This window comes from Mesoplodon bidens (assembly GCF_964165515.1).
Source record: "Mesoplodon bidens genome assembly, chromosome: 1".
Classification (NCBI taxonomy): Eukaryota; Metazoa; Chordata; class Mammalia; order Artiodactyla; family Ziphiidae; genus Mesoplodon; species Mesoplodon bidens.
Window position 1 is genome coordinate 202,598,004 of NC_138176.1, and position 22,913 is coordinate 202,620,916.

Sequence of the window (22,913 nt, forward strand, 5' to 3'; positions counted from 1 at the left end):
TCACAAGCAGTAAACAGCCCGACTTTGCCTGAGCAGGTAGGCTACACCAGAGATAATTCTGAAGCCGCCCCAGAGCTAGAGGTAACATGATACAGACAACTTTGGCTCTACAGCTATACCATCAATGAGCACCAGGCTTCTGTCACGTGGCATGAGATATCAGTGCAGAGTGTAAAAAGAGGAAACTATTCAATCATTTTAAGCAGAGAAGGTAAGAAATCAAATTGGACAAGGATGTTTGTTGAAGCCCTGTTTACAGTGGTGAAAATGGAAACAAGCCAGACATCCACCAATATGGAAAAGACAAATCATAGCAGGTGCACACAGGGGGAGTCCTATGCAGTGGCTGGGAAACCTCCACGTGCACTGTCACTGAAAAAGCCCACAATGCAGTAAGTGGAGCAGAACACTGCTGAACGGGATGAGATCTGGTTCGTACTTTTAGGTTTACGTAGGTATTTGCGTGTGTGTTTATAAGTATATATATATATATATATATATATATATATATATATATATACATATATATATATATATGTATACGTTTATCTGTATGTATATACAGATAAATCAGTCTATTGACCATATTGACAAGGACAGGAACACACAGAAACTGGCAAGAGTGGGTAACTCTGGACAGAGGAATTGGGAGGAGGGGCTTTACACCCTTCTGAACTGATTGACTGTTAACGATTTTCCTCCTAACATGTTATAAATGCTTTCACAGTTCAGTACTCAAACGTCTAGAGCTGTTTGGAGTTTACAAAGTACTCTCACATTTTTCACCGGACTCTCATAAACCTGTGACATTGGCTGGGGAGGCAGGAAGAGCCCTGTGTCCTTCCTTATGTAGGAAATGGAGACACGTGACTTCCTGAAGTTACGCAGCCAGCCCTATGGCGGCAGACCATATGCCCTGACACGAGTGCAGTGACCTGTAAACTCCCAGGTAAGCAGAAGTCTCCGCCCAGAAAGCCCTGTGAACTGATGGTCAGGCAGATAGGATCTCTGGCTCTCCTGCAGAAGATCCTTTCACTGTAATCCCCTGAAACTCTCTCCACACTGCGGTAGCTCCCCTTTTCCTTCTGAACAGACAAAATGTTCATTTATTCATTGAACAAACGTTTGCTGAGTATTTGCTATATACTCGACATTGACGGAGTGGTACTGAATATGCCGTTCAATCGTGCATTTGACAAATATTGATTGAAAGTCTGGTCTGCGTTCACTAAACTAATGTTTGGTTTGGGCGGATGTTGACTCTTTCAATCAATAAAATTGCCCTCATAAAGCTTACATACACAGTGTTGGGTGAATATCTAACCACTACCTGTTTTGTTACAGCTATGATAAATGCTAGGAAGAAATACAAAGTGGCGAAGTGCGTATACTATGTAAATTTGACTACACAGAGGAGAGCCAGGAAAACACCTCTGGACAAATGACATATAAGTTGAAGGTTGACGGACTTCAGCATAAGGCAAGGGCGGAGGAGGAAAGAGAGCCACATTCTTTCTCTAGAGTCACTGAATGGGCAGGCCGTTCAATGGAAAGGGACACAAAGAACTACCCGGACGTCTAGTATGGTTTGATGACAGAGGGTCAGGCAGGGTGGCTGGGACAAAGGAGGTCAGGGCACCAGAGGCCAAGTTCAGGGTCTCTGATTTTACCCCAGGAGCAAAGAGACAGCAGTTAATGATTTTAAGCTGGGCGGGTAGGGGTGGGGGGACGTGACTAGGTATGCATTGTTAAGAGGTAGCCTGGCAAGAAGTAGCCTGGGCAAGGAAGGGTCACTGGATGCGTTTCCACTCAGCACCACTGGGACTTTGAAGGAAATGTCATTGAAAAATAGAAATGAAAAAGAATAATTTCAAAAACCATGAAATCAGATGAGCATAAAGTGAACAGATTTCTCATCTTAGAACAAATTGCTCTGTAGGTTTCATGGATCTGCCAATCAAGAAGGGTGGATTTGAAGATATCTGTTTGTAAAGGAAAATCACCCCGCAATTATTTCACGCTAATCAAACAGCACCGAGTACAATACATTTATCATTTAAGAAAATTCCTACCTGTTTTTCTAAACCTGGCTTACAAATGAGACTCAACAAGTAGCCAAAGGACAGGATCCTTACAGCATCAGGAGCAGTGAGGCAGAAACAGAGTATGGAGCGTGCAGAGTTTACCCATGTAATTTGACTTGATACAAGGTTATTCCCCTTTGTACACAATTTGAGTTGTCTGTAAAATAACACATTTGCAAGAACTGATGATATCTATAGAGCAGAGAACATGATTTTGAGCGCTTAGTTCATGCCAAGCCCTTGACATGTTTAGTCCTTGTTTGAGACTCATGACTACGTTGTAAAAATGGATCATCACCTCTGCTTGAGAGATGAGGACAGGAAACTCCCATGAGCAACGTGCCCAGGGCCCCAGCTGGGAAGAGGCAGGGTCTTGGTCTGGTGCATGACTGCAGTTCGCGTTGTTACTCAGCACGGGGCACGCAGACATGCGTGTGGAAAGTGGGATTCATTCAGAACCAGCTGTGAGGTTGAGGGCACCACAGCTAGCTCTGTGAGGGTGAGTTGCCAAATGAACCCTTACACCTCAATTCCATGAGCAAAGACCATCCACCACTGTTTACCCTGAGCTTTTTGTGAATAAAAAGTAGCCTCCCACCCTGAGAAAATGTAAAAATACCAATAGTATTGAGAATGGATGGAAAACCAGAGCACCAACTATATCATTTTCAACTGAGGGCTTCTTGACTCCCTTAAAGCCTTGTTCGCAATGACCTAAGTTTGAAAATAAATTACCGAAATTGGAATGTAAATTAAATGTCTTTTGGTCCCAGGGAAGCTGAGCATTAGGGTAACAGTGGGCTCTTAAAGAAGGTCAGGGAGGACAGTGTGTGCTCATTTCTGATTCTCTAGGAATTCGAGTTAGGTTGGTGTTTTGGTCACCCCAGGTTCACTCGTGCTGTGTGGTTGAACTACTGGATGTGCTGAACTAATATCACATTGTGATACTGTGGGTGCCGAAGGCCACAGGCACCTAGGTTTCCAGTCAAATTGTTGGGAGTAAAATGCCAGAATGTGTGGATCCCAAACTGGACTCCTCTGCCTTCACTTCATAAAAGTGAGGAAAGCCCCTATTAGCAAGAGACCACTTGAGATTGCTGGCCAGTCTGTAGAGTCACTGTTTTTAAGCATAGTGGTATTTCCTGCAATTTGTATGTTCCCATTGGACACCATGAGCCTTGCGCCCTTATGATTCCTATCCCAGGTTAAGAATGCATGGCCGCTGCAGGACTGCGGTCACCCTCTCTGTTCCTTCCACCTGGAAGCCAGGAGCCTGATGGGATGATTCAGGGCTACAGATGCTTATTGCTGAGGGCAAATTTCAAGTTCGTTGTAAATGAAATCATAGCATCCTCTTTGCATCAATATCCCTGTCACAACTAATTGAGGGAAATAGGGGGATCAATTTAATTTTTTTTTTTTTTTTTTTTTGCGGTACTTCGGCCTCTCACTGCTGTGGCCTCTCTCGTTGTGGAGCACAGGCTCCGGACGCGCAGGCTCAGCGTCCATGGCTCACGGGCCCATCCGCTCCGTGTCATGTGGGATCTTCCGGGACCAGGGCACGAACCCGCGTCCCCTGCATCAGCAGGCGGACTCTCACCCACTGCGCCACCAGGGAAGCCCAAATTTAATATTTGATCAAAGGGATATTTTAAAAGAAGGAAAACATGCAAGAAAGCATTTAATAATCAGTTGTTAGAGGTGGGAATAAGAGCAGATTTTGAGAGCAGGTAGCGAATTGTTTCCTCTGATTTCTTAGGAGTACTTTCAGCAGCCAGCCAGTAGAAGGAAATGTTTTACAAACACTTGCATCCAAGAAAGCAGTCTTGCTGTGTTGTGCTCAGGGGCTGCTTCTGTGGAATTCACTTTGTCCCTTCCCAGTGAACTCTGAGGAAGGTGTCCACTCAGATGGATAATCCCTTAGTGATAGGTAAAAAGGGGATGGCTTCTGCCTTCTCCTCCTCCTTGGCTCAAGTCCTGGGCCAGGCATGTCCTGAGAAGACCTGGTAGATCAGCACATCCTAATGTTGCAAAACTGGTCTCTCTTACAATAGAAGCTGTCAAAGGACCAGCAGCTCTACAGTGAGGAAGAACAAAGTGAAGGTCCACAGGCATTAATAAGCTTGTGCTAAGTATTCAAGACCTCATTTACATAATACTACTTTTGTAATCTCAGAATATGTGCATTAGATTATAAAATTCTAAAAATGAACCAAAACAGACAAACTGAAAGCCACAATGAGATACCATTAAACACCTAGTAAAATGACTAAATTCAAACAAACAATACAAATACCAAACAGTGCCAAAGATGCAGAACACCTGGATGTTTGCATGTTGCTGGGGAGAAGGCAAAGTAAACTGGTGCAGTCACTCTGGAAAACAGTGTGGAGAGTTTCTTATAAAGTTAAACATACACTTACCATATGACCAAGCAATCCTACCCCTAGTACTTTCGTTCACTCAAAAACTTCCGTAATTGCATAACTGGGAGCAACCAAACTGTCCTTTGGCAGGTAAATGGATAAAGACTATAACACACTCACACAGTGGAATATTGCTCAGCAATAGAAAACAATGGGCTACTTATTGATATACGCAACAATATGAATGAATCATAAATGCATTACGCTAAGTTAGCGTTGCCCAGCCTTGGCACCACTGACGTTTTGGACCAGGGACTTCTTTGTAGTGGGTGCGGTCCCTGTGTTCTAGGACGTTTCACAACATCCCTGGCCTCTGCCCACTGGAGCATGTAGCCCTCTCCCACTCCCCCCAGGTTTTACTACCAAATATGTCTTCAACTATTCCAAATACCCTCTGTGGGAGGCAGAATTGTTCTCCGTTGAGAACTAGTGTGCTAAAGTGAAAAAAGCTGCATTTAAAATGTTGCACACTGTATGATTCCATTTACATGACATTTCGGAAAAGAGAACTATAGGGACAGAAAACTATAGAACGGTGGTTTTCAACATGAATGATGGGAGGAAGTTTCACCTGCACGGAACACCACAGGGAAATTTTGGAGTGAGGGTCTTGTTCTGTATCCTGATTATGGTGATGCTTTTGCCTTTTCATTTGTCCAAACTCTTGGAACTACCTAGCAAAAAAAGTGAATTGCACTCTGTGTAAATTAAAAAATAGATTTTAAAAAGCATACAAAACATCACCTTATGTCTAAAGCATATAAAATAAATACCATAGTTGAGATATGTAAATTTTAATAGAATAATGTTTAACTTAGCATTGAATGCCAGAGTTTGGAATTTTCGTGTCAAATATCAAAAAACTTAATACACAAATGCCAATATAGCATATAAACAGTACTGCAAAGTTTAAAGTTCTTTATCTATAAATAAGTGTGTCTATCTGTACATACAGGATAATTCTTTAAAAAACATTATAATCATTTGCTTATAGTAATCCTTTAAATAAAATGAATTTATTGTCTATTTTGAATTAATTTCTGAAAGAAAACTACCAATATAGAAAAGTGTATTCTTCAGATGTTTATAGAAAAAGATTGAAAGTAATTAATTTTTCATCTGTACAGGCAAATGTTTTCACTTCACTTGAATGCATTTCTGTATAGCTACTTATACAGAAAAACCTTAGAAAATGTTAACTAGAGAAGCAGTTTTCTTTATGATGTACTTTTTTTTATTGGAGTATAATTGCTTTACAATGGTGTGTTAGTTTCTGCTGTATAACAAAGTGAATCAGCTATACATATACGTATATCCCCATATCCCCTCCCTCTTGTGTCTCCCTCCAACCCTCCCTATTCCACCCCTCTAGGTGGTCACAAAGCACCAAGCTGATCTCCCTGTGCTATGCAGCTGCTTCCCACTAGCTATCTATTTTACATTTGATAGCGTATATATGTCCATGCCACTCTCTCACTTTGTCTCAGCTTAACCATTCCCACTCCCCGTGCCCCCAAGTCCATTCTCTAGTAGGTCTGCGTCTTTATTCCCGTCTTGCTCCTAGGTTCTTCATGACATTTTTTTTTTTTTTTTAGATTCCATATATATGTGTTAGCATACGGTATTTGTTTTTCCTTTCTGACTTACTTCACTCTGTATGACAGACTCTACATCCATCCACCTCACTACAAATAACTCAATTTCATTTCTTTTTATGGCTGAGTAATATTCTATTGTATATATGTGCCACATCTTCTTTATCCATTCATCTATCAATGGACACTTAGGTTGCTTCGATGTCCTAGCTATTGGAAATAGAGCTGCAATGAACATTGTGGTACATGACTCTTTTGACTTATGGTTTTCTCAAGGTATATGCCCAGTAGTGGGATTGCTGGGTCGTATGGTAGTTCTATTTTTAGTTTTTTAAGGAACCTCCATACTATTCTCCATAGTGGCTGTATCAATTTACATTCCTACCAACACTGTATGAGGGTTCCCTTTTCTCCACACCCTCTCCAGCATTTATTGTTTGTAGATTTTTTGATGATGACCATTCTGACCAGTGTGAAATGATATCACACTGTAGTTTTGATTTGCATTTCTCTAATGATTAACGATGTTGAGCATTCTTTCATGTGTTTGTTGGCAATCTGTATATCTTGGTTGGAGAAATGCCTGTTTAGGTCTTCTGCCCATTTTTGGATTGGGTTGTTTGTTTTTTTGATATTGAGCTGCATGAACTGCTTGTAAATTTTGGAGATTAATCCTTTGTCAGTTGCTTCATTTTCAGATATTTTCTCCCATTCTGAGGTTTGTCTTTTGGAATGACATACATTTTTTATTGAGGTATAATTGACATATAACATTATATTAGTTTCAGGTATACAACATAATGATTCACTAATTGTACACATTGTGAAATGATCACCATGAAAAGTTTAATAATATCTGTCATTCTTCATAGTTAGAAAAAAGTATTTTTGCTGTGACGAGGACTTTTAAGATCTACTCTCTTAGCAACTTAACATTTGTTAAATTAACTAGCGAGATATTGCTTTAGGAACTTAGAAATGACAAGGATTCCAGACACAATTTCCCCTGACCAGAGTAAAAAAAATTCTGCTGCTCACACACCGCTTGCTGAAAATCAAGCCAAGAATGGTGGCCCTAAAAATAAAAATTAGAAGTAGAGCTAAGTAAGAAGAAAGTTGGAGACAGAGGCCCAGTTGGGAGATGAGACACATAGTGTGGGAGCTGAAAGTGCACATCAATTCTTCCTCACCACTCCCTGGAGAGGTGTAAAATACAGGATTAGAGGACAAAGAATTCCAGGCTTGACTCCCAGTACTGCCTTTGAGTTATAGACTAATGACCGCAGCCTGGCTGCCACTCTGCTTGAACTCTGAAATAAACAACCATTGAATTTGAGGATGGTAAATCTGTTAGATGCCATTGGTTCCCGATATTAGAAAATGCCACAAATACGGATATTTTTCTAATGCAGAAAAGGATGTTTGGTGGGTATGAGAAAACTTTCAAAAGATGGCAAAATAACCAAACAGGTGGGATTAGCTATACCATAATAAATTTCATAAGAATGAAAATCCAGCACTAAACCAATAAATTGAAGAATACTGTTTGTTGACTCCTGTTTAAGAGAGGACAAAAGATTTTAGGAGAAATAAGATCCACAAACAGTTCACTTTCTCAGGGGTTGAGATGCAAATAAGAATAGCCTAGTTTGGAAATCTTGCGTCTTATGTACACACCTGGGAATTAAAACAAGAAACAGCATGGGGCCATTTCAAAGTGATGTGCCACACAGCTGGGCTCACTCAGCTGATTTTATAGAGTACCGTGGGCACCTCTGGACAAAAAGGTCTTTGCTATTATCAGCTGCTCCTCAGGGTTTGTTTGTTTGTTTGTTTGGGGGGGAGATCTTTTTTTTTTTAATTCCCTGAATTGTACTCATAGTCTTATAACATTTAGTAAAAGAAGAAAAGCCATTTTCCAGGACAGAAGCATTTAAAAATCACTCCAAAATGGGTTTCGTTAGCTGTCTTGGTTGTTTTACACTGCTTTGCTTCTCAAAAACTTCATTAACTGATATTTAGGGTCCATAATCAAACATCTGCAAGCCTCAATCTCCAACTCTGTAAAATGGAGGTAACACCACTTAACCACTTCGCTTCCCTGGTGGCGCAGTGGTTAAGAATCCGCCTGCCAATGCAGGGGACACGGGTTCGAGCCCTGGTGTAGGACGATCCCCCATGCCACGGAGCAACTAAGCCCATGCGCCACAACTACTGAGCCTGTGCTCTAGAGCCCACGAGCCACAACTACTGAAGCCCGTGTGCCTAGAGCCCGTGCTCCGCAACAAGAGAAGCCACTGCAGTGAGAAGCCTGCGCTTCTCATTGCGGTGATACAGTGAGGATACAGTGAGATGATGCATTCAAGTGAACCCTGGAAGCTGTCAAATACAAATCATATTCAAAGAATCATTTATCTAGGCACTAAGTAATATTTAGTTCATTAATGAGATAAATTCTTGAGCTACAGATCTGTATATTTTACATAAGCTTGTTATATATGTCTCTTTAACATATGGAAACTTTTGTTTCAAGAATTATAAAAATCAGATACTTTCTTACAGTAGAAGCAGAATTTCATTTGGAATAGATAATTAAATGTCATGGCTACAGATAGATCCTCTCAGCTCCATAAGCTCTATCCAAACTACAATTTGTAGATAGTAAAAATGATGTAGTATGAGGAATACTGGTTGTCCCTAAAGACCACATAAACTATGGTTTCCCATCTGAGATGGTCAAGAGACAAGCATTTTTTTAAAAGTATGTGTGTACAATAAATCAGTATCAAATTTACATATAAAATTATAACTCTAAGGAAAAACTCAACTTTATGGATTTGGGAAAAGTAACAGAATTTATTTGTATGACCCAATTTCCCAGGAATTGAATCCTAGTTGAAGGACTTTTGCTCAGTAAACCAGCTCTAACCACCAGCAGTTACAGCCTTTGTGGCTCCAGTTTCGAGTCATAATTATATTACTTGAAATTATATATCTCTGGAGATACTGAAAAATCCCATTCAGGAGCTGCCTGGAAGCTACTCCCAGGGCCCAGCCTATGTTACGTGTGAGACCCTACATCAGTGACATCTTCCCAGAAGTCTTGACAACTACACTTCCTTATGGGTAGCTAAAATTCTGTTACTCGGTAGTCAGAATTATTGCCAGAGACCGGAGGATTTAGAAATACAAAAAAAAAAAAAAAAAAAAAAAAGAGAGAGAGAGATTCATAATTGTTCATTTTTGAAAATATATTTTAGTTTATAAGTATATTTTCTTCTAGAATTCTAGGGCTTTCTTCCAGTATTCTTGGGTCAAAAACTGGTTATTTAGAAAACATTCTCACATTTCAGCTACTGACGTTTTTCTTTTGTGCCTAAATGATAGAGGCAAGTTTTTCTAGGTCAAGAATCCAACCCAACCCAAGTCAACAGCTGAATTGACTTTTGCCCAAAGTCAGGTGGGCAAAAGTCACTGCCCAACTGCCTTGTTTGAACACTCTGACCCACTAGGTTGGGTTAAGAGGCTTGGAGCCCACTTGGCTTCACCCAGATGTGCCTTTTAAAATATAAATGTGTATGTATAGGATGCAAAAATATATAAGAAAAAAGTTGTTGGATCTTAGATTAGCACACACAAACCAATAGGAATCATAGCTCAAACTTTGTTCTTGGAATCCCGAGTGAAACCATGAGGTTACAGTTGATACAAAATTCTTTGCATGAACTAAAGAACATTTTCCAGAAATTTTTGAGGACTGAAAATGAAGGGAAGTGAAATGAAAGTAAGTCCTGCCCTCTGGGATAGGTGGTTATATATTAATAATTTTCAGTTTTCTTTGTTTACATCTCAAATTTTTCATTAAATATTTCTTAAAACTATTTTTAACAAATAAGATATTGATTGGAATGAATGATATTATTCCCTGGAAAACACTAGGGGACATACTAAATGGTGTGTCAAGACTTTTATAACTATTATAAGGGGTTGAGAAGAAGAAATGCATATTTTCCAGAGGATAAACATAGTATTCATCTGGTATTTTAACTTTCCTTTCTTTCTCCCTTCCTTCTTTCCTTCCTTTATTCCTTTTTTTTCTTCCTTTCTCTCTTGTTTTCCTTTCTTTCTCTACATTTTTCTTTTGATTCCAAGTTAAAAATAAGCATTTGGGCCTTTTTTTAAAGCCAAAACGAGTGGATAAAGTCAGAGCTGACCAGTGTTCTCTGTGCTCTTTCTTCCTTGACATTGATTCTCAAATGTCATGAACTAGACTCGTGCTACTTGGATAATGGAAATTCTAGATATCTTAATCCTGACCTCCAAATTCATACCTCTTTAAAAAGTACATTTTACATAAACATGCACATTCTCAGCTGCCCAAGAATATAGGTCTGTTTTTCATCCTGCTCTGTTCTAGTCTCTTTAGGACTTAAGTCAACCATTTAAGAGAAGGCCTTTGAACATAGCATCAGGTTCTGGTTTAGACACATACTTGTGTTTTAGCATCCTTGGCAGAGTTATTTATGTGATATGTATGAGCTTAGGGCATGTGTCATGGGCAGTTTTTCAGGCCTATAATACCATCCTCAGTCTAGGCACCATGCTCAGCTCCTCTGCAATACCTTTTAAAGACTCTCCCCACCGTCCTCAGTCTTGTACTGTTACGAAGACTTGGGATTGTATAAATATTTTTCAGGTGTCTTTTCAACTCCTTGCTTTTCTCAGGCAGTAATACAAATATCACCAGTGGTCACTGAACCCACTGGTCCTGATTTGGAACAATTTTTTAATACTGTGTATACTTATCTTACAGAAAAGTCATTGAGAACTGAATATAATTGCTCTACCTGTTTAGGTTCACTAGAGCTGATTCTTCTGATAAGTAACACTATTTACGAAGATAAACATTGCCTCTCCCCAAATATCTTATATATACTCTTTGTTTCCCTATGTGGCAAATCTGTGGCAAATATTAGGATTTCCACTGTGTAAAAAGAGAAACAGTCACAGCAATTAGTGTCTTAGCAATAATACTGAAGGAAAAATATTTCAGATCAACTAACTTCTAGTGTCTAGTCTTAATCCATAAAACTCTTTTTCTTTCAAATATTAAGTCCATTTCTTGAGCTAAATTAAGGAAACACATACAATATATTACACCCCTTTTTTTTCCAGAAATTTGAAATCACTTTCAAATAGTATTCTGTGGTATTCTTATGTTATATTTCAGTACAAAATTTACCACTTTAGAAGGTAAAAGTGTTTGATTTTATATCTTAACAGAAAATTTGGAGACTTCTGAGGCATGCATGAAACTTGAGAATTAAGAAGCAACCAAAATAAAAAAACTGATTTGTGTGCAATGCTGATGTTCTTGCGTGGAAAATTCTATTGATCTGGGGAAATAAAAAATATCAGAAGAAACCATTCCTGGAATTTCTTTTCCTGAAACACACAATAAGAATTGGAAAGTAATTTAATTGTCATAAAGAGTTCCTCAGTCAGCTTCAGTCCCAGCCTCCAAAAGTCTGTGCGTTCCCGGGATCTGCGGAGAGTTGAGTGGACGGTTCTGGAATGCAGAACCAGATCCGTCAGAGCACTGGCGCTAAGCATGTTGAAGGAGAACCAAAGGCAGCACGAGTCTGATGAATCCACTTAAGCAGAGACCTGAAGTCTCTCCTTTATATATACTGGCATTCCATATGTCGTATTAAAAATTTGGTCAAATACCTATATGGATTAGATTAAGGAGTAACTTAATGATTTGAAACTTACATAAAAGTCATGTTGCCATTTAACATGAACTTTTTATATAATTGCACTTTCATTCATATCTACCAAAATATCTGTCAACTCTAAAAGAAACTTCATTGGGTAGAGGCATGAGAGTCTCAGTGTATAATTGTTCGTAAGTTGACCTCTGGAGTCTTGCTCCTACCTATAAATTTAGGATTTATAACTAAAAAAGAGTGAAATGCAAATCAATTTTACCTCATAGCCATTACCAGATATGTAAGAGTTTAATTAAATCTTTATTAATCTGATGCTTTTTCACCCCTATGTTTGCATCACCACAGAGCATTTCTGCAACTCAGAGATAAGCAACGTGTGAAGATGGTTCTTATTCTTGAGAATAAGTTGTTTTTTAATCTTTTATTCTTCTCTGACAGCAACTGAAGTTAGTGTTTCTTTCCCAGGTTCCTTATTCTCTGTGGTCACTTCAGCATTTCTGTGATATGTCAGATCAGTCTAACCCTTTTATGCAGAATGTTCCTTCAGGTGTAGCAAAGGGCTAGGAATCCAGGTCTGCTGAGAAGGGGACTCAAAACATTGAGACACCCATGCATTCATTTGGAGACCACGTCAGCTTCCCTTTCTTTAGGGCATGCCCACTTCTCTCTCACAATAAATAAACGGCAATCAGATAAGCATGAAACATAGTCCTTGGTAGGCTACATACAGCATCAGGATTCTTGTAGGCCCTTTTGCTAAGCAAAACCCTTGCTTTTAAAAATGTACATGAAACGCTGTGATGACTAAAATACCTAAACAGGAAATTTGAAAAACTTACAAGCTAAGCAGTTTTTTTACCTGGTATCACTCACTTGAATGACACTGTATTTGAAAAATCTTTTAAAATGGATTTCCACTCAAGTATTAAAACAATTCTGAAAATTGAGTTATTTCCCTATGTTACAGATTTTGAAATTCCTATTAAAGTAATTCAATAAATTTCAACATATGAGTCACTTTAAGTGACTTCACTCAATATTCATGAAGTCTTATTGTTATAAATGAAGTAAATAAGAATCAGGTTTTACTCATTATTTCACTAACCATAGTTTTCAACAAATGAAAAACAGAAAACCTCAAATTTACTAAAATCAATTTTATGTAAAAACTAAAACAAAGTTTTACTTTATGGACTATACAAGAGTAGATCTTAACCTTTAGAATATTTGCAGTTAATATGTTTCAGTCAAAACACTTTTAGAAAAAGTCTATTTTCACCTCTAGATTCCACGTTGAAAAGGACACATAAGTATATATATATATATATATATATATATACACATATATATATATACACACACACACATATATATATATATATATATATATATATATATATATATATATATATATACTTTTTTTTTTTTTTGCGGTACGCGGGCCTCTCACTGTTGTGGCCTCTCCCGTTGCGGAGCACAGGCTCCAGACGCGCAGGCTCAGCGGCCATGGCTCACGGGCCCAGCCGCTCTGCGGCACGTGGGATCTTCCCGGACCGGGGCACGAACCTGTGTCCCCTGCATCGGCAGGCGGACTGTCAACCACTGCGCCACAAGGGAAGCCCTTTGTCAGTTTTATTTACTGATGTATCCGAGGTATCTAGAACAGAGCCTGAGGCATGGGGTGGTGGGGCACTCAGTAACTGCTGAATGAAGGAAGGAAAGAAGGAATGAGTGATTAATGATGCTAATTCCCATCTGCCCTGAATAATAAACATGGACAGTACGAGTGATCAAGTTTGACAGAAGTAGAATTTCAAAGCCATAAGGTATTTTAAAGCTTTCCCAATACAACTCATTTAAAACTTTAGAAAACAGCACCAGAGAAATAAAACGATTTATCAGAGATTGTACTGCTAGTTCATGGCAAAGAATAAGGAAAATCTAGCTCTTTTGGTTTGGTGGTCTTCTCCAATTCTTCACTCATTCTCTTAGCTACTCCCTAAGTTTAGCCTAGACTTCTTGAGTCTCTGGAGGACAGTCATAATTATATCTAAATTGTATTTAACTTATTCCTCCCAAGAAATGTTAACTAATGTCTAAAGAAATGGTGTCTTGGGGCTTCCCTGGTGGCGCAGTGGTTGAGAGTCCGCTTGCCGATGCAGGGGACGTGGGTTCGTGCCCAGGTCCGGGAAGATCCCACATGCCGTGGAGCGGCTGGGCCCGTGAGTCATGGCCGCTGAGTCTGCGCTTCTGGAGCCTGTGCTCCATCCGCAACGGGAGAGGCCACAACAGCGAGAGGCCCGTGTACAGCAAAAAAAAAAAAAAAAAAAAGAAATGGTGTCTTGATAGTTCATACACTAGCTCCAGGGACCGCCCCCCCAATAATCTGAGACTGGCCACCAGACCAAATGACAATGAGCCCCAGACTCATGGGTCAGAGCACAGTGGGCTCCCAGGATCTATCACCAATTGTCTTAAACACCCAGCCCGCTACAGCCTCCTCTGTCCCATAGATGACGTGTTTCTCAAATGCAGTTAATTTAATTTAATTTTTAAATTTTTATTTATTTATTTATTTTTTATTGGGGTATAGTTGCTTTACAACGTTGGGTTAGTTTGTGCTGTACAACGAACAGCATCAGCTATATGTATACATGTACCCCCTCCCTCTTGGACCTCCCTCCCACCCACTCCCCCCCACCCCACCCATCTAGGTCACCCCAGAGCACCTAGCTGAGCTCCCTTGTGCTATACAGCTATCTGTTTTACGCATGGCAGTGCACATACATGCAGTTAATTTTAACATCAACCTAAATGCTCGTATAGCTGAGAGGCAATTCACGTCTTACAAAGGACATTATGAGCCTTTGTGGTATTGAACGGAAACATCACCTGGGTAGAAACGAGTGCTCAGTAAGTTCTTCTCAGTGGGCAGATTTCTGCTTTCTCTTTGCCTGTCCTCTTTCCCTAGGTGCCATTCTTTTCCTTAGCCAACAGGAAAAGCTGTGTTAGTGAGTATCCAAGTCCTTTCATGACCAAAGTTAATTTCTGCTCTTCCAAATTGTTAATTCCCAATCCTTTTTTCTACATTCTTTTTTATTATAGAGGAAGAACACCAAATAAAGGAAAAGAAAAAGAAAAGAAAAAAGTCTGGAAAGAAGAAAAATTGCTTGGAGGAAGAGCACCAAATTGAAGCTATTTAGGTTCAGAGATGCCACCTATGATGCCACAGCTGCAGACGTTTCCCACCGATGATGTGGAGAAAGCAATCCATGGGAGCCACTTGCCCACAGTAAATAAGACTAAGGGATGATCAAGAAAATTAAAAGATGCACTTACCGTCGGACATGCTGATCTCATAACCATTAATGAGCTGAATACCAGGGAAAGAGTTTTGTAACCATTTTGTGACTCAGCTTTATTAAAAAATATTTATTATACTTATTAAGAGCAATACATCATGGTAGGGGCAGTGAAATACACAAAGAAACATGTCCAAAGTGGTGACAACAATATGATAGTACAAAGGGTCAAAGAGCCCAAACATGTTAAAATTTGCTGAGAGAAACAACAATACATTTAATAACTTTTTTAAAACTTGAGACTCATAGAGTAATGCATAAGCCTTAATTCTCCTAGCACATGATGGTGGAAACTATAATTAACTGTATTATTGCTTTTGTATCTGAAATAAACATGAAATAGAAGGAACACTACATATTTTTACAGACTTAAGTCGGAACATTTGAACTGTTTACATTTAATAGAAATAATATCATTGCTTTAGTGGATTTTTTTTTCTTTTTTTTTTTTGCGGTACACGGGCCTCTCACTGTTGTGGCCTCTCCCGTTGCAGAGCACAGGCTCCGGACGCGCAGGCTCAGCGGCCATGACTCACGGGCCCAGCCCCTCCACGGCATGCGGGATCCTCCTGGACCGGGGCATGAACCAGTGTCCCCTGCATCGGCAGGCGGACTCTCAACTACTGCACCACCAGGGAAGCCCTGCTTTAGTAGATTTTAAAACAGCAGTGTCTAAGTTATCCAAAGCAATATGGTTTAAGTGGCATGAGTCTTTGTAAACCTCTGATCCTAGTACCTTGCAAATTTATAATGTGTAAGCACTCAGGGAAAAGTGTCATTCCATGTCTATTTTTTTCTAGAGTAAAATCAGTGCTGATAGCATCGTAGTGACAGGAAGGACTCCACCATACTACCAAAGATACCTAACCTGCATCTAGTAAGGATCGTAGCTTAGGTCTACATTGCTTCTTGCTACTGAGTTCCAGTCTTGTAAAAGACCCAATTCATCCATACTTGTCCCTGCCCTGTACATTTTCCTCTCAAGCAAATATCATAGGTATGTATGCATATTACTATCAACATACTGTTTAGAAAAGTTACCCAAGCAGTCACCCAGGGCATAGGTCAGAATACTAAAAATCTTAAAGGGTGAATTAAGTTAGAGAGGGATAGAACAGATGCTTTAAAGACAAACAGAACTGGACTTGAATTACAAGTCCTTGAGCAAATCACTTCATTTCTTTGAGCCTTGGTGCTCTCCCTGGAAAATGAAGATTAAAAAAAAGACCTTCTTTGATGGATTTTTTAAAAAAACAATTATTGGAGTATAGTTGATTTACAATGTTGGGTTAGTTTCAGGTGTACAGCAAAGTGAATCTGTTACACATATACATATATCCACTCTTTTTAAGATTCTTTTCCCATATAGGCCATCACAGAGTACTGAGTAGAGTTCCCCATGCTATACAGTAGGTCCTTATTAGTTATCTCTTTGTTGGATTGATGGATGGATAAGAGACAATTCAGTGCCTGGGGTAGTTGTTCAGTGAGGCTAGCTGTTATTATTAGAAAGCATTGATATTCCCTCAGACCTTCAAGTTTCCTTAATTGCATTGACTCAAAATAGGAAGCACTTAACAATCAATCAATAATATTTTGGGCCAGATGGCAAAGCAGAGACATGAAATAAAATATCCCAATAGGTTCGTAGAATAACTGTCAAACCCCCAGGCCATTATTTTGTTACCTAGAGCATAACCAATCTACCAAATCAATTCAAGGTGCTTCAGAAGCAACTGTACCCCTCATCGCCTTTATTGTAGAACAGAGATATTGCACTAAAAATGAAAAGTATGCTATTTCATGTTTGCATAGAGTAGTAAAGAAACTGTCTCAGATAAATAGCATTTTCTTAAGCTTTACCCCAATCAAGCACAAATTTTTTTCAATATTTTAACAAATTTTCCATCTTGTACATTTTTTTAGTGTTCTATCATTTCTTTCTGGTTTACAGCCAAAGTAATAATAAATTGAGTGAGAATCTTCTGAGTCTCCCAGAGACTGGAATGTATTGGTATTCTCTCAAGAAATCCTGTTCTCATAGCTTCACATCCTGGATGCTTGATGAGAGAATTTGGATAAGTATATGAAACTTGGAATGTTTATTGTAATTCTAAGACCTTTTGGAATGTACCCACCACATATGCCTCCTGTTTTGATGTGCAATTAATATAGGTTTAAATATATACTTGCCCTCTGAAATTTATTATAAATATATAGCTATAGATACCTTATTTTTTTTCCCTAATGAGAATGTTAGAAATAGACTTTGTTCAAACTCTAATCACACTTAACAAAAAAGTTCTCTTGATGTAACACCAACTTTCAAGCAGCCACATACTAAAGAAAAATACCCTACTTCTCTTCATAGCTTTTCCTTGTGTATCTCCAAAAAAACGACCTGCTTTTATTCAAATAGGTTTGCCATTTTGTGAAGTGTTTAAAAGTAAAGGAGAGCTAAGAATTGGAGAAATATGATGGATAAGAGTTGTATTTCAAATTCCTGCTCCTGAAAAAGTCAGAGCCCACACTGCAGTTAATAGGTCACTGTCCTGTCTACTCAGAGAATAGAAGCCAAACAGAGAAAGATGTTTGCTCAGGTAAGAGATTGAGTCCATCAAGAAAATAGGAAGAAAAGATAGGAGAGAGCGACTTAAAGACGATCTAGTGTTCCCTATAGGTAAACATTTTATTTTGTTTCACAATGGGTAGGAAAACAATCTACTGTTTGTTGTTTTCCCAACTATCAGTATTTTAACTGATCAAAGACTAGGTATTTTATTTCTCTTTGGCCTGATTTGGAAAGAAAGGCCAAGGACAGGAATTCTGGGTCACTCTATTTCTAAGAAAATCTTTGTATTTCAGATACTCATGATAGTGATAAAATACTCAGATGGGTTCAAAATGCTACCTCTGCATTTATGCAGCCAAATAAAATAATCATTATCTACTGACTTGAAAACTGAAGTAAATGTTTCTAAGAGTAAAACCAACAATGCATTATTTGTGCTATCTGGAAATAAAGAATAACTAAATTTTACAAATAATACAAAAGCCAACTTTACTCAATGGTTTTGAACTTCTTTCATACTTAATCTATTATTTGAAGAGTAACCAGAAACTAGACCAACTAGCTTAAGTTTTAACTTTTTCCTCTCTCAAGCCTATGTGCTTCTGGAAAAGACATAAAAGTACAAAGAAAAGACTAGAAGGCTTGCAGAAAATAAAAAATGGAAAGGAAATGAAAAGACAAGCGAGGTGTGTTTTTTCCCAGTCTCAGACTGTCTTGTATAATTCAGAAGTGACTCTTCACTGCCCAATCTGTGTGCCCACCTGAACCCCACATGCCATGCTACTGTGCTTGGGTCTTTTGTCTTCTAGCCACTGATTTTTCTCCCAGAAATCACATGTTGCCCCTGCCCCTGGAGTGAGAAATATCTCCAGTGCTCCATCCGTTCATTTTCCACCCACTGCACAAAACTAACAAAAGCTACTAGAGGGGCTAGGGGGTTATTTTAAAATACTGTTGGTATCAATTAAGTTATGAGAACATCAAGCCATGGGTGAACTAGGGAATTAAAAAGAGAACACAGGATGCAGCAGCATGTATTTTCAACCACACTTCAGGGCTGGGCAAGGAGGAATTAAAGGAGCCGCAGACCAAAGACGCTAAGTAGGGATGAAGAGGACCACCGCCCGCCATTGACAGAGGCACAGCGTTTAGGTTTCACTGGGATTAGTTGACTTCAATTACAAGGTGGTTTTCTAGGTCCCATTGCCCTTCTCATCTACAGTTTGCAAAAGAATTAGCCATATAAAAAATGATTTGAGTGACTATTTTCTCAATTCTCCCAGAGATAAGCGATAGCTAGTGCCATCTAATTGCATAGGATAGTGCTTCATTCATTATGTTCATCTGTACCTTAGGGAAGGTGTTGACAAACTACTGCCACACAGGCAAAATCCAGTTTCCCAACTTGTTAATAAAGCTTTATTGTAACACAGTTATACTCATTCATTTATGCATTGTCTATGGCTGCTTTTGAGCTACCATGGTAGGGTTGAATCGTTACCAGAAATCACACAGCCTTCAAAGCCAAAAAATATTTACTACCTGGTCCTTTACAGAATAAGTTTGTTGACCTCTGCCTTAGATAATTAGAGTTTAATTCTTTCATAGAATGCCAGATGAGAAATCCTGCTGGTATATGACTGAAGCAAAAAATAATAATAATCCAAGAAAGAAACTGTCAGTCTCTGAAAGTCTACCTCAGATTTATGCTAGATTGGGGGGAATGAAAACTGGAGGGACGATCTAGATGTGTAGAAAAACTTCAACACCCTGAGGTGGTAACACTAAGTAAAAATTTTTTAAGTCTCTGCCCATTCTTTCTATACTTATTTGCATGAGGTTTATGTTGGTAAATGTTTCCAATAATTTCTCTCCTATTAATTTTTCATTTAATTATCATCTTCAGTTTTTTTCTTTTAATCTGATGTGTCATGTCATGTTTGTCCTTGCTCTAGTCATTTCACCTTATTGAGAAGCTGATTTAGAAAATGCGATCTCTCCACATGTTCCTTGGAATTCATTCAACTTTTGAGAATATGACAATCTTCCAAGGAAAGAAGTCTTATGACATAGATGTGGAAATGTAACACACGATGTTGTTGAAGGTGTGGAGAAACAAACACCTTTATGCATGATTGATGAAATTATATGTTGATACAATCTCTTTGGAAAGCAATTTAGCAATATCTAATGAAATCACAAAGGCACATCCCTTTGACATAGCATTTCTACCTTTAGGAAATTATCCCAGAGATCCATATTACCTAAATATTTTTAAATGATGTACGTATGATGTTTCCAGATTGGTGACCATGTGGAGACTTGGGGAGAGTGGTGTGCTCACAGAGACCACAGAAGCTTCATGGCCTTTCCCCATACCTTGCCCTATGCGTTTCTTCCATCTAATTGGCCTGAGTTGTATTCTTTTATAATAAACTGGCAATCTAGTTTTTAAAAATAGGTATGTAAAAGGTTATCCTTTGCAGTATTTTCTTTTTACCAAAAGATTGAAAACAACCTAAATATCAATCGGTTGGGGGCTTAATTAAGTACAGTAAGGTATGTACATATCTTCCATGCACAAGTGGAATACTGTGCAACTATTAAATAAAGAATGAGATACACATTTACATACTAATATGGCAAGTCATTTGTTTATTTTGTTTAACAAAACCTTATTGAGCACTTACTGAGGTGTGTTTTTTCCCAACCTCAGACTGTCTTGTATAATTCAGAAGTGACTCTTCACTACCCAACCTGTGTGCCCACCTGGACCCCAACTACTGCTCTAGGCAAAGAGAATACAATGGACAAAACTAAGTTTCAGCTTATGTGGGGTACCGACAATAAAAAAATAAGAATGGATATGTCAATATTGTGTCAATGGGGTAAAACCAAATGTAAGGAGGATGGGGGGGCAGGAATGTTGCTATTTTACTTAGGGTTATCAAGGAAGTTCCCCATGTTAACGTGGCATTTGAGCAGAGATCTGAAAGAAGTGAGGAAATTAGCTATGCAGCTATCTGGGAAAAGAACCATCCAGGGATAGAGGACAGGTACAAAATCCTTGAGATATGTTCAAGGTACAGCAAGGAGGCTGGTGTGGCAGCTACTTGATGATGAGGCTGACAGGTACAAGATGAGATCTGAGAGTCAGTGGGAGGAGGACAATCAGGTCATAGTGTACACTAAGGCAAAGAATGCGGCCACTCTGAGTACGACGGGGGAGCCATCAAAGGGTCCACAACAAATGGGTAATATGATCTGACTTTGTTTTCCCAAAGGATCATGCTGGTTGATCTGCTAGTCAAAAGGCTATTTCTTTAATAGAAACAAGAGATGACACGGGCTCAAACCAAGGTGTTAGGAGAGGAAGTGGTAAGATATATTTGAATTCTGCATATATTTTAAATGATATCAAAAAATCATTGCTGAATTAAGTGTTAAGAGTAATGTGTGCTTTAAAAAATAAATGGGGGTGATATAGATATATCATTCTTTGTAAATACACAAAACCTCTGGGAGAATAAATAAGAAATTGGTAGCTTGACTTGCTCCTGATAAGAAGAACTAAGGGTCTGGGGAATAAGGGTGGGCGGGGGGCTTTTCAAAATACAGAATTTTGTGTATTTTGAACTTTGAACCGTGTGATATATAAGTGATTTTTAAAATTAATTATTTAAATTAAATTTTTAAAATTAAAAACACTGTGACCTTTGATTTGTATGGACTACATCTTCATTTACTAGCCCTGCAAAAATGACTAAAGGGAAAACAAAAAAAAACATTGAATCAACCCTCAAAAGTGTTCTTCAGTTGTTCTTCCTTCAAGTTCATTCTTCGAAAACAAAAAAGAAATCCAATCTGAGTTACCAAATATAAACTTTTATTCCCTTAGAATTTGCCATTTACTTCCTATTGTAACTTTCTTCAACCTTTGGCAATTCTTGCTTTATTTTCACTTAATTTATCTTTTAACTACCTACAATTGTTGCCTAACATTTAGAAATACACAAAGCTCTCCACAGTACATGGAAAATAAAGTATACAGCCAAATTTGATAAGGATTAATGAAGACTTTAAAGTTTGGGAAAGTATTATTTCGACATGAGAGCAATTCAATTCATAGCATATGATAAATGCTGAGCGATAGAAGGAACACATCTATTTACCCTTAATGTGCAGACTGAATTAGTCAGGGTAAGCTATGCTATGCTGTTGTAACAAAAATACAAAAAGAGAAGACGAAAAATCTCAGTGGCTTAAAACAATATATTACTTCTCCTGTAATAGTTAAATATGATTGACAGTTTAGTTTGTGGGTGGGTGAGTTACTCAGGTCCCAGTGGGAACTCAGAGACAATGCTATTTCCATCTCATGGATTACACTTCAACACCTGTCGTCTGTGAGAAGAAAGGAGGACTGTGGGTGAGAGGATTTTATGGACCAGATCCGAAAATGCATACATCACTTCCACTGATTTTTTATTGGCCACAGCTGGTGATATGACATACTACCTAGCTGCAAAGGAGCTGGGAAATACATCTTCCCATATGCTCAAGACAAAAAGAAAATGATTTGGTAAATGTATAGTACTGTCTCTGTCCCATTAAAGAATCAAGAAAGCACACAACTTAAGTACATTTCAGTAATGATTTTACTCAATGCTGCCAAACTCCAAATACTCTGCCATAGATTATTACTATTTTCAGAATATCCACATGTGCCTCAAGTGGGTATTCTGGAAATCTATGCAGAGATGCCATTTTAACTTATGTCTTTCTTTAAGAATGTCTTTCTTCTAAAGAAACATTCTTCTGAGCTTACTTAAGTGGATTCTCAAAACCTCTCAGATTTTCGGGCTAACCCTCCTACATTTCCAACAGCCAAATATGCACTCAGGAAATAGATAAGCAAGTATAAACTGTTTAAAAACTTAGTGAAATCTTTATCAATTTAATAAAGTATGATTGTGAAAAATAGTGCATAGTATTCGTGCACTTTACAAACTTTCATATACAAACTTCCATATACTATTCTGAATTAACTTCTTGTATATATGCATTATTTCCTTAATGAAATTGTAAATGTCTTGCGGAAAAAGAACATTGTTTTCCTTTTTTTTCTACAAGTGTTTTTTA

General features: G+C 38.4%; 1 protein-coding gene across 1 annotated transcript in view; it reads left to right on the plus strand.

The window, feature by feature from the left end:
- The window catches only part of SMIM31 (small integral membrane protein 31), a gene marked incomplete at both ends in the record, with an annotated part of 36,197 nt that extends 21,157 nt beyond the window's left edge, over positions 1-15,040 (plus strand). Inside the window, one exon of the mRNA XM_081215066.1 lies at positions 14,943-15,040. Coding sequence (XP_081071192.1) covers positions 14,943-15,040 — 98 coding nt within the window. The remainder of the gene's footprint in view (positions 1-14,942) is intronic.
- Positions 15,041-22,913: the final 7,873 nt, after the last annotated feature.